At 34.6% G+C, this 13,418-nt stretch overlaps 1 protein-coding gene across 21 annotated transcripts in view; it reads left to right on the top strand.

Moving 5' to 3' along the window:
• CDC42BPA (CDC42 binding protein kinase alpha) overlaps window positions 1–13,418 on the top strand; it is a 320,366-nt gene that overhangs the window by 264,159 nt on the left and 42,789 nt on the right. For all 21 annotated transcript variants that reach the window (XR_009210848.1, XR_009210849.1, XR_009210847.1 and 18 more), the window contains 5 exons: window positions 4,166–4,271; window positions 8,471–8,607; window positions 9,284–9,423; window positions 10,664–10,745; window positions 12,566–12,782. Coding sequence is in view for 16 of the 21 variants with exons in the window: in XM_058430788.1 (XP_058286771.1) it covers window positions 4,166–4,271; window positions 8,471–8,607; window positions 9,284–9,423; window positions 10,664–10,745; window positions 12,566–12,782 (682 nt within the window). In the remaining 5 variants the exon portion in view is untranslated. The remainder of the gene's footprint in view (window positions 1–4,165; window positions 4,272–8,470; window positions 8,608–9,283; window positions 9,424–10,663; window positions 10,746–12,565; window positions 12,783–13,418) is intronic.

Raw genomic sequence — 13,418 nt, 5'->3', positions numbered from 1 at the left:
AGCATAAGGTGAAAATATTCATGGACTTTACATCAAAATTAAAAATGTTTTTACAGTGAAAGCATTGTTAACAGATGATGACAGACTAGTGGAAGATATCTGCAATGTTTACCACTAATAAGAGGCTTATTTCTAAAATACATAAGAAATTCCTGCAACTCCTTTTGAAAAAGACTGGAAATCCCGTTGAAAGATTGGCAAGTGATATAAATAATTCCCAGAAGACGAAATCCTGTTAGTCAACAAGTATGTGAAGAAATGTCCAACTTCATTAATCATTGGAGAAATTTTTAAAATTTAATTTTAAAATTACTATCACTTTCTATTCAAAATCAAGATAAAATTAAGTAAGATGACATCATGGATGTGGAGAAACAGGCAGCTTCACACGTGAATACTGGAAGTATAAACGGGTACAGCCATTCTGGAGAGAACCTAGGCAATGTAGAGTCCATACGTAAGCTGTATGACTCAGCAATCTCATTTCATCAGAAAAATCTCTTTCCTTTAGAAAAACCTTCATACAGATCCATTAGGCAACATGATGATGATGTTTATTACTGTATTTTTTATGGCAGTAGGGAGTTGGAAATAGAAGAAAGATTCCTAAAATGTAGCTGATACATAACAGAAACACATTTATATAAATTAAAAACACATGCTCAGACTATCTAATTTATAAAGATATATACATGCCCAAGGTATTGGATCATCAATGATGAAAAGGCAAAATAAGACAAAATAAAACTAGAGTGAGGCTTCTATCAAGCTGATAATATTATTTTATGAACTAAATATTAACTCAGTTTGTTGCACCTAGTATTTCTACCCAAGAAATAAAATTTATTTCATGTTTTTTAAAAGATAGAGAAGTGAATCTATAATTATCTCAAAATAGAAATTTTAAAAGGGAAGAAAAAATATCTTTTAAAAAAATTTAATTTTTTTTTTTTTTTTTTTTTTTTTTTTTTTTTTTTTTTTTTTTTTTTTTTGAGACGAAGTCTCGCTTTGTTGCCAGGCCAGAGTGCAGTGGCATGATCTCAGCTCACTGCAGCCTCTGCCTCCCGGGTTTAAGCGATTCTCCTGCCTCAGCCTCCCGAGTAGCTGGGACTATAGGCGCATGCCACCACACCGAGCTAATTTTTGTATTTTTAGTAGAGACAGGCATTCACCATGTTAGCTGGGATGGTCTCGATCTCTCGACCTCGTGATCCGCCCACGTTGGCCTCCCAAAGTGCTTGGGATTACGGGCGTGAGGCACCGTGCCCGGCCAGAAAATTTAATTTCTTTAAAACGTTTTAAAATTTTTTGTAAAAAAGAAAGGGTTGTGTGAGATACTCTTTGACTTGTCATTTATTAGTGGTAAAAGTTTAATTATCTACAATACATTTTTAAGCTTTCACCAAGAGTTATACTTGGTTCTACTTGGCTCTTACATCTTCTATTAAAAACATTTTACTTTCTCCAATGTGTAGCTTAAAGTCTACAACACAGACAAAATTGGAGTAGAAAAGAACTCTTTCTAATCATCACTTAGAAATTTGAGGTTATAGTTAATTCTTTCTACTCCAAATGATCACATAATCTAAAATCCTAATTTTAGTCCATACTTTAAAACCTTTCTTACTAGATTTTTTTCTTTTCATTTTTTTCCTCCTCCTACAGCTGTCCACAAAGATAAGTATTAGATATCAAATACTGACCAGGAGGCAGGAAACAGGGATATTAGAAGCGAAGGAAACTAGACCCTAAGATTGATCATTCATGTGTCTTTCTTTATACATTTTCACAGCACAAAAACAAAATCCTATTGTGTATTACCTAAAGATTGATGGCATCAGAATAACGATCTTTAATTATGTTATGTTATACTATCCTTAGTGGAGATTAGTGAAACATAAACCCCTTAATCTTTAGTAGTAGATTACACAACCTCTCCCATAATTTAACCAGCACCTACCAGTTGGATGATTTATTACCTAAAATTAATGCTCATCCAAAACACTGGGTTGTTATATTTTTCGCTGCTGGCATACTCAGAATTGTGACATCCTGAATAGATCTCTTGCTGGAGAGGAAGTATATGATTGATATATATATATATATGTATACGCAATTTGGGGGGTATTGTGAAGAGTTACTAATAAATTTGTCAACCCTAGAGTTGTTTCATTGCTACTGTTTCAGATATGTCTTGTTACCCTTTAGAAGAAGAAAAACATGAAGCTACTTAGAGCAGTTGATTAATTTTTCCTTCTTTGTATTCAAAGCCTCTAGGACTAACCAGTAAAATAACTTTACATCTTTTGCATTAATGCATTTTGAACAATTGAAAAAGTTAGCACTAGAAAATTTACTCATAATAGTTTCTCAAAGAGCCAAAAATTAAAAAGTAGTATACAGGAGAAAGAGCAAAATTTTATGATTTTAGTAGATTCCTTCATATAAGGAAGTAATATCTATCTTTCCAAGGTGGTTGCACGAAATAAGATGAATTATATAAAGTACTGGTACAGTGTCTGTACCCTGACTGGGACTCAGAAGCTATAGGAGCAGTTGCAGAGTTAGTAATAAGATAGTCTGTGTTCTAGTTAGAGTCAAATCCCAGTGCTGCTTTGAAACTGACCAAAAGATCATGAGGAACTTCTAGAAACAATGGTTTGAGGTTGGACCAGAGCTCATGACCACTCTAAATTTGAGACTCACCCCATTCTCTGACTAATGCTGGTAGTCAGGTTTTTCTATGTAAAAAGATAATCTACTTCTTTTATTTTTTAAAACTTTTTTAGTGTACAAATCATATATCCCAGTTGAAAAGAACAAGATTTATTTTTAACTTGAATTTTAAAGCTTCAAATATTCCCTTTAGTTTTTTGTTCATATGTTAGTGCCTACTGAAATAAATGCTACCTGATAACCTTTTAAAATAAGTATTCATAATTTATTAGAATATGGAGTCGAGTTCTTAGTAGTTTAAATCAATCACACATTTAAAAGAGAAAAAAACAGCAAAATTCAAATAACACTGGGTACCCATGGACATAAAGATGGCAACAAAAGACTCTGGGGACTACTAGAGACGGGGAAGGAGGGAGAGGTTCCAGGGCTAAAAAACTGGGTACTGTGCTCAGTACTTGGGTAATGTGGATCGGTCATACCCTAAACCTCAGCATCATACAATATACTCAGGTAACAAACCTGCACGTGTACCCACGAATCTAAAATAAGAGTTGAAATTTTTTTTTAAAAAAAAATGTTTTTTGAGTACTTGGTATGTACCAGGTACTGTTTGAAAGGCTTTGTTTATATTAATGGTCATTTAACCACTCCGTTAGGTAGATACTATTATTTATCCTGTTTCGTAGATAGGGAAAGTGAGACAGAGAAGAATTTAGTAAATTTTTCCTCAGTTCACACAGCAGAATGAAAGGTTATTTATTATACATCATTTATTGTTAAAACATGCTAAGAGAATTAATTTGGAAAACAAAGGAATATTCCAAAGAGGTAGAATCTATATTTGCTTACCATCATGTAAATCAGGTAAGACTAAGATACCTTTAACTACGGGATATTCAATAAGAAATTTCAATCTGCCATCTGTCTCTGGAATAATATATGTGTATTCTTATCTGCTCAAGTGTTATACTGCCTCTTTCCATAGGAGGAAACTGATTTGTGAAGCATATTATTTGTCCTTGGTCCTAGAAAGAGAAATGCATGATTTACCGTAGAAACAATAATTTTAAATAACTTTTTTTCCTAAGAAGGTATAAAGCATATTAAAATCCTATATTTGTATCGGTATAAATATGCAATATTTTACTTAACTATTTGCTGAACAATAATTTGGATAATTTATTAAAATTCTGAAGCTAAGATTTATGAGCCCCCCAAAAAAGCTATTATTTTACATACTTTTCAAATGGCATTCAAGAACAATTGATTATCATTTAACTTCTTAATTATTTTAGCTTAGTCCAGTTCAAAGTACCTAATAAAAATGTTTAGAGACCATAAACTATAAGAAGATGTAATGAGAAATGGAAATAATTCATTCTATTCCTATTTAGAAAACATTCTAAAAAGTGGTATGGGGCATAGGGACTCACATTATGGAAATATTTTAAACAATTATGTGGTTTTTTATCAATTTGTTTTGCAGCGCAAGACGCACCAGTTTTTTGTAAAATCTTTTACTACTCCTACCAAGTGTCATCAGTGTACCTCCTTGATGGTGGGTTTAATAAGACAGGGCTGTTCATGTGAAGGTAAGAACACAAAGGAAAGAAAATGTGACTTCACTATCTAAATTGTAATCAAATAAGTTGATTCTCTTTCAAAGGTGTATAAATGTGTGTTTTACTTAATCATTTGCTTTTTTGCATAACAGGAATGGAAACAATCTGTGTTGTCTGTTGAATGTTCGAGAAACTAGACGTATTTTTCAGGGGCGATATATTTAAAAATTTGTCTTTGTTTTGTTATTGAGTAAATTTGTAGTCCCCGCCAAAAAACATTAACCTATCTGACAGAAGAAAATTCATTGAATTTTTGCCTTGTTTAATTTATTAGAGAAATTGTTATTGAAAAGTGGACAGTGTGGGAACCTTTTCAGAAATACGTCTGCCACTATGCCTGAAAGATATTTTATTTCTGTATTAATAGCAGAGGTTTTCTTTTTTTTCCCCTAACATCCATGATTTATTCATCACATGTTTATGGAACACCCACTGTACTTCTAGGCACTGGGGACTTAATAGTGAATAGGGGAAAGGCATAGATCCTACCCTCATAGAGCGCACATTCTGAGTGATGAAGGAGAGGGTCAGGGGTCATGTGAACAGAAAAGGAAGTATGTTTGTTTGGGTATTCCTTTATTTTTCCTAGGACCTCTGAAGTGAAAATGGTTTAAATTATAATGGAACATATTTTTTTTAATGTTTCAGAAGAATACTTTTTAAAAAAATCAAATGAAATTTGTCACTACAACACTACCTTATATGAGGGGACTTCAAAAAGCTTGTGGAAAAGTAGAATTTAAAAATAAAAATAAACAATACAAACTTTATTTTTTTAACATAAACTCCATTAAGTTCAAGACAACTTTGTAAGCAATTACACCACCCATTTAGTCCATCCCTAAAGAACAGAGGGTCCTGAGAATGTAACCATGTCAGTGTAGTCTCCTTTACATTATTAACTGAAGAAAGATGGGTGCCCTTAAAGACTTTTTGAAATTCAGAAACAAAAAAGTCAGAAGGAACCAAATCAGGACTGTAAGGTGGATGCCTAATGATTTCCCATGGAAACACTCACAAAATTGCTGTTGTCTGATGAGAGGACTGAGCAGGAGGAGCATTGTCATGGTGAAGAAGGACTCTGGTGAAGCTTTTCCCAGGCGTTTTTCTGCTAAAGCTTTGGCTGTATTTCTCAAAACACTCTCATAATAAACAGGTGCCATCATTCTTTAGCTCTCCAGAAAGCCAACAAGTAAAATGCCTCAAGCATCCCGAAAAACTATTGCCATGACCTTTGCTCTTGACTGGTCCACTTTTGCTGTGACTGGACCACTTCTACCTCTTGGTAGCCATTGCTTTGATTGTGCTTTGTCTTCAGGATCATACTGGTAAAGCCATGTTGCATCTCCTGCTGCTGTTCTTCAAAGAAATGCTTCAGGATCTTGATCCCACTTGTTTAAAATTTCCGTTGAACATTCTGCAGCTGATCTGGGTGCAGTGGTTTTGGCACCCAACAAGTGGGAAGTTTGCTCAGCATTCATTTTCAGTCAGAATTGTGTAAGCTGAACCAATTGAGATGTCTGTGGTATTGGCTGTTGTTTGTGCTGTTACTCATCAGTCCTCTTCAGACAGAGCATGAAGAAGATTAATTTTTTTCCTGGCAAATTAATGTGGAAGGTTTGCTACTGCAGGTTTCATCTTTGACATCATCTTATCCCTTCTTAAAATGAGTTATCCATTTGTATACTGCTGATTTCTTGAAGGCATTGTATTTGTCTCTTCTCACGCTGCTAATAAAGATATACCCAAGACTGGGTAATTTATAAAGGAAAGAGGTTTAATTGACTCAGTTCCACATGACTGGGGAGGCCTCACAATCATGGTGGAAGGTGAAAGAGAAGCAAAGTCACGTCTTACATGGCGGCAGGCAAGAGAGCATGTGCAGGGGAACTCCTCTTTATAAAACCATCAGATTTCATGAGACTTACTCACTATCACCAGAGCAGCACAGAGAGACCTGCCCTCATGATTCAATTACCTCCCACTGTGTCCCTCCCATGACACATGGGAATTAGGGGAGCTACAATTCAAGATGAGATTTGGGTAGGAACACAGCCAAACCATATCAGGCATTGTCCCCATAAACTTTTTGTAAAGCATCAATGATTTTACCCAAGCTTCATTGTAAATTTTATATTTGTTCTTACTTAATTTTAGCAGAATTCATGTTGCTCTGATAGGGGCTCTTTTCAAATTGATGTCTCATTCTTCTTAGTGCCTCAAACTAGATCCTTTTCAGACATATTATAACAAGTTAGTATGCATTTATTTTGGTGCAAAAGAAAATTTTAAATCCATGCATAGTTTTTCCATAATAGTGTTTTCCATGAACATTCTGAAGATCTCTCATATATTGATTTATCTTATGAAAAAGACAAGAAAATAGTTGCTAACTCAAATTCTAATACTAGTTACCATTTCCTGTCTCTTCTGTTAGGATGGGAAGGGACCTTAAAGGAAATATAGCCAATCCCCATCAGATGCATGTGTTTCCTTTATAATATACTTGTAGTTAGCCTATATCTGAGTACTTTGAGTAAGAGGGAAATTAATAACATCTTAAGGCAGTGCATTCTGTTTGGTTAGTTCTCACAGCTAAAGTGAAAGATCCAGATTCTAGTATTTTAACTAATCCATTAGATACGTGTGTTTAAAGCCAAATAAAATGTTCAGGGTTAAGAAAGCAGAGATTTAAGAGTTAGGAGTGTATTAAGTTATAAACATGAATGACATCCAAGAAGTACATGTAGATTGCGAAGAGAGCAAGTACATGAGTCTCTTACTTAGTTAAGGGAAGGCAACAGGAAAAGATAGCCAAGTAACCTGAGAAGGAATCGCCTGTATTGTTGACTAGGAAGGTGTGACTGAAGCCAAAGAAGGAGAAAATTTGTAGTTTTCAAACTTTGTTTCATTTTGGAACTTAGCCAGTACTGGTATGTCATTTTTAAATTTGTCTATCAGAAAGAATCCTGGCCAGCTACCTGGCTTTAAGTCCCATGTCATTTTTTATGCACCACAATTATTTGCAATTCATAGTAGGAATTTTTGAGGTCTTCTCAGACTCTCTTCCCTTCTAGAGTCTTTTGCTGTGAAATTGTGCCTATCTTTTCTTCAGACCCTTTGAAGCCTACTTTATGAAGCTATGGGGACTCACGAGACTGTTCCTAGCCTTTGTCTACCAGGCTTTTGTAAATGTTATAATAACGTGGTTCCAGCTTCTAAAGATTCCTGTCATGTTCCTTTCCTTGTGGCTGGTTGGAATTAGATCCAGTATAGGATACTTATTTTGTTGCTTCCACTGCCCTTTGCTTGTAAGTAAAACAAATCATAACTTGCTAGATACTCCACTTAAAAGTGAATTGAAGTTGAGTGTGATGGCTCATGCCTATAGTCCCAACTACTCAGGAGGCTAAGACAAGAGGATCGTTTTGAGGCCAGCCTGGGCAACATAGCAAGACCTTCTCTTTAATAAATAAATAAAGTGAATTGAGACATTTGGATGATTTTTGTCATCTTGCCTCTCTGCTGGTTTCACAGTATCCATCAGTGATATGTAGTCCATTTATAGAGATGGTAACTGTACCTCTCTTAGATTGTTATAGAAAAATAAAAAGCCCTCCATAAAGTTAACTATTGTTATTTTAGTAGTAGTTTAAGTATATATAATAATAACTCCTAAAATTTACCTTTAACTTGTGCTTTTTTAGTCATTGAAAAACTGCATTTTCAAGGATTGGTAGGGTTTGCCAAACCAAAGATGTCAGGTAGCTTAATACCCACTAGTGACCCTTGCAACAGAAATTTCAAGGCAGATGCCAAGTTGCAGTGGGATGAAGAGCAAAAAACTCTAGAAACTACTCTTTTAGAAAATCTAAATCAATCATTTTATTCACAAGGTTAGATACTTCTTCTATTTGCCTCTTTTTTTGATCACTAATGTCAATACAGAACAACAGTAATACAAATAATTTTTTAAATATTTACTATGTCTCATTAAAATTGTCATTGGTAAGCAAATGAATCAGCTACCCAAATGATAAAACAGTTATTTAAAATAAAATTGGAGATAAGCATTCATCTAACATAGCATCTTGTATGCAGTGAGTGTTATGAATTTTCTTTTTGTTAAAATGAATTTTTATCAAACGTTTCTTTTTTCCCTCCAAAAGTGTGTGGATTCTCATGCCATATAACTTGTGTAAACAAAGCTCCAACCACTTGTCCAGTTCCTCCTGAACAGACAAAAGGTCCCCTGGGTATAGATCCTCAGAAGGGAATAGGAACAGCATATGAAGGTCATGTCAGGGTAAGTATGATTAAGTTGGGTTTAGATTAATCTTTTAAGATTTATTAATGAATTAAAATCAAATCCAGTTATTTTAAGAGCATAGTTCTTGATGGAAAATTAAATGAATAAAATTCATCTAATAATTTTATTTCATCTAGAATAATGATTTGCAAACAAAAACCTAGCTTTTACATGGAAATAAGTTATAAAATGTCTCAGGTTTTTCCATATTGTTCCTATCTTGTCATGAAATCTTCATAAAGGAGTTTGTAGCACCTGCTCTTGCAAGAGAGGTGGCATATGGTTATGAATTATGAGCTATTAAGGCATAGTCTTGTTATCTTGGGTAGTGTTTACAATGTAAGCTGAACTTCATCTTACACCAAATTTGACTTTTATGCTATTTAGAAAGAAAACCATGAGTGTTATTTTTATGAAACATGAGTGAAAGTTAAAATGGTACCATTAAAATGTTTCTCAGAATAAAAAGTCATTCAGTATTTGAAGAATGCGTTCTCACATTTTCTCATAGCTTAATGATATGTGTCTCATCTGCTACTTTACCAACCAGAATGGCAGACTTATAAAACGTGTGCATTATCTGTAGGTCTTCACCATGCAATTACATAGGTAATTTAAGGGATGTTTTCATTTGAGTTGTTTTGGCTGTTTGTCTGTCTAAAACAAAACTAAGATTCCTAAGCCAGCTGGAGTGAAGAAAGGGTGGCAGAGAGCACTGGCTATAGTGTGTGACTTCAAACTCTTTCTGTACGATATTGCCGAAGGAAAAGCATCTCAGCCCAGTGTTGTCATTAGTCAAGTGATTGACATGAGGTAAGACTCTGAAGGTAAAATTATTTGTATCATTGCAACATAGGAATTTTAAAATTTCTGATTTTTAAAAATTGTGTTGCCATGGTTTATTTAAATGAACTAATTTCGTATTTTCTAATTTGCTAATATTGCTATAGTAACAGAATTGAAAATAGGAAGTAAGGTGTATTTATAGGACAGGTTGGTATGTGTGTTGAGTGTGAGGGGCTAGGAGTTAAGGAAAAAGAAGTTGGTGACCAAAAGACCTGTGTAAATGGGGTAATGGAGGCCTAACATGTGAAGCTTATATTTTCACATCACCTAAAGGCTTAGAGTATAATTTCAATGTGAGGAAAGAAAATAAAAATCAGAAAGGCTTCTGGAAAACATAATCAGTAAACATTTAAGTAAGTACAGCCCTTAAACACTTCCGGTCTCATTTTTCAGATTCTTACCATATTCCTTAGTGCTCTCTCCTTCACCTTTTCTCCTAACTCCAGGCACTGTCCTTGAGTGATCATAGTTACTCACAGCTTCAGCCATCGCCTCAGCATTGATGACTCCCAGGCTTGTATCTCCAGTTCAGATATATCCATCCATTGCTCAAAACCGGAATTTCTAGCTATGACTCACATTGACACTTCACATTAGCATCTCAAATACATTATCTTCCCCTACAAAATATGGAACATGATGGGATAGATTCAAGAAATATTGGCAAGAAAAATCTGATAGAACTTACTAAGGGACTGAATATAGATAGGGAGAAGAATCAAAAATAGGACTAAAGTGTCAAGCCTGTAAGACTAAGGGAGTCATGGTACCAACAACAAAATTAAGGGAATCACAAGAAATTATTGTGGAGGAAATATGTTTTAGATGTTGAAGGAACAATAAAATATAACATGAGCTGGGTTAAGGGTACTTAAGATTTATTATGGGAGGCAAGAAGGTCCACTGGAGGCTCCAGAGACCTACCAGGGTTCAAATCCCAGTTCTACATGTATACTTAACTGGCCTTGTGACTGTGGGTAAGCCAGCAATGATTTCTAGCTCTTGTATAATATGCCACTAGGAAGTTATTCTTGATAAATTATTTGGGGCACTATTAATTACAATGGGGGAAAATTAAATTTTTTTAAAAATTAAATTTGGGTGTTTGGTGCAGTTAAGCTTTGGGTATGTGTTATTTGGATACACACCCCAAACCACCCACACATAGCCACATATACTAACTTTTAATGCTTTGCCTTTTGTTCAGGGATGAAGAATTTTCTGTGAGTTCAGTCTTAGCTTCTGATGTTATCCATGCAAGTCGGAAAGATATACCCTGTATATTTAGGGTAAGTGTGTATGCTATAATTTGATCACTGAATTATGTGTTTTTAATGAGTATATTTTGCCTCCCTGTATAAATCATAAATTCACTATAAGTAAAACCAAATATTATATTCTTTTATATATTTCATGTCATCCAGTACTTGAAGGTATAGAAAGTTGGTGCTAAGTATTTAATTAGTGAAAGACCTGGAGAAAGCATCAATATATGGCTTATAAAATATGCTTCCTGTTAGATAATATTTTTTAGTTCCAATTCAATTTTTAAATAAATACTACCACATGGAAAATTAGATAAGTGTGAGGTTTCTCAAGTTTTTAAAAAAATAAAAATGTCTGTCTTGAAAAATTAATGTGTTTGTTACTGCTTTGTAACAGCCATTCCAAAACTTACTAGCTTAAACCAACAATGATTTACTATTTTTCACTATTCTGTGGACCAGCTGTAAAGTTCTTGTGGTGTCAGCTAGTGTCACTCATATGACTGCATTCAGCTCATTTGGGGCCAGGACGTCTAATGACCTTGCTCTTACATCTGGGTGCTGGCTGTTAGCTGGGTGATCTCAGTTCTCCTCTTTGTGAACTCCCTCCATGTGGTCTCTGGTCGTCAGGTAGGCTGGCTGAGCTCCCAGTGGCTGGCTTCTAAGAGAGCAAAATAAGCTGCCAGGCCCTTTGAGGACTAGGCCCAAAACAGTTACAATAACCCTTCTGCATTCTGTTGGTCAAACCAAGTCATGAGGTCAGCCCAGATTTAAGGGGAGGGGAAATAGACTCCACCTCTTGATGAGAAGAATGGAATTCCTTAGGAGGACTTGTTGGTAGCCGTCTTTGGAGGCCCTTGCCACGATGCAATCTTGAGTTGGTAAATTAAGACAATAGAGGTTTAAAAAAAAGAAAAAAAACTACTGCCCAATTGTTATGCCTATCTCTCTATATTTGTCTATGAATCTTGTATCTAAGGAAGGTCAGGCAAAGATTATACTTAGTCTCTTAGTTCCCAGACTGACAACTATTTATTTTCCTCCCAGCCACCAAGGGAGCCTACAGAGGCCCACTTATCTATAACTGATTTTCATAGTGTGATTTTATTGTCACTGCTACCTAATAAGGAATTCTTTACTTATAATAAGGAATTCATATAGGTAAAATTTAAAACTGCTCTGATAGTGTTGTTTGTATAATGATAAACCTTCATTTAAATGTTAATTTAAATGATCAAATCTTAATGATAATGCGAGTTATTGTTGTGAAGTAACAGATAATATATTTCTGAGCACTTCTGACTTCTTAAAACAAGTCGCAAAGTCAGTATGGTGTGGCGCTTAAGAGCATGGGCACAAGATCCTAGACTTCTAGTTGTGTGTCCTTGGAGAAATGATTTAATTTCTTTGCATCACCATTTTTTTCATATATAAAATAAGGATATAATGACAGTACATCCTAAATCATGACGATGTTAACAGAGTTAAATGAGTTAATACTTGTAAAGTGCTTAGATCTACCTGGTGCTCAGTATTTACTCAATAAATGTCAGTTGTTGTTGTTGTTATATATTTAATGCCTCTTTAGTGATAGTGTTCTGGCACTTTTATAGAAGGAAAATGAAAATGATACTAACATTTCAAATGATATCTGCCACCTTTGCTTTGTCATGTATTCTAGTGCTAAAGGTAGTTATTCTAATTAGGAATAGCTAAACTCCAGTAACGGTATCATTTAATGAATGCTCATTTTATTGGTGAGTGCTAAGCAAACTAACATAATCATGAAACTAGCATAAAGGGTGTCTTTTCTAATATCATGAATATTGATTAAATTGTTCTAGGTCACAGCTTCCCAGCTCTCAGCATCTAATAACAAATGTTCAATCCTGATGCTAGCAGACAGTGAGAATGAGAAGAGTAAGTGGGTGGGAGTGCTGAGTGAATTGCACAAGATTTTGAAGAAAAACAAATTCAGAGACCGCTCAGTCTATGTTCCCAAAGAGGCTTATGACAGCACTCTACCCCTCATTAAAACAACCCAGGCAGCCGCAATCATAGGTATGAACTTATAACATTTATCATATTATTATAATTATTTACTAATGTACCTTGAGAACAGGGATTGGCTTTCATCTAGGAATCCCCAGTGTCCAACATACTGTGCATCATATCACAAATGCTCAGTACATGTTTATTGAATGAATGAGACCTATATCAGATCTTTGTTTTTCAGTAAGCAAGAGTATAAGTACACTTTCAAAGTGCCTTTTTTTCCTGAAAAAACAACAGTGCTAAACATTAGCCTACCAGTCTATTTTCTGCTTGTGTGATTTAGAACAAGTTAGTTTCTTAGAGTTTAATATATAAAATACAGATGGTAATTACCTTGCTAAGGTTATTGGGAAGTTTAAATAAGATGGAATACATAACACTGCATAAAAGAAATCCCCTTAACAAATGGCAGTTTCTGTGTCTGGAGGTTTAAATTTTTGCTGTATTCCTGTGTATGCATCTAACTCTTTTATTATTTTCCATAAATACTGAAAAGTTTAATGAGTATGGTTCAAATGCCATTCACAACTTTTACCTCCCAAAACAAGAAGTGTAGAATAACTTAGGTTTTTCATTTTGTTTCATCATTTATTAAACATTTACTTCTTTTTGTAAGTATTGATACGGATTATTCTGTAATAA

Source organism: Hylobates moloch, unplaced genomic scaffold (genome assembly GCF_009828535.3).
Source record: "Hylobates moloch isolate HMO894 unplaced genomic scaffold, HMol_V3 SCAFFOLD_18, whole genome shotgun sequence".
In the NCBI taxonomy this organism is placed as follows: Eukaryota; Metazoa; Chordata; class Mammalia; order Primates; family Hylobatidae; genus Hylobates; species Hylobates moloch.
Note: the sequence above shows the minus strand (reverse complement) of the source record. Positions and strands in the feature narration are given on the sequence as shown.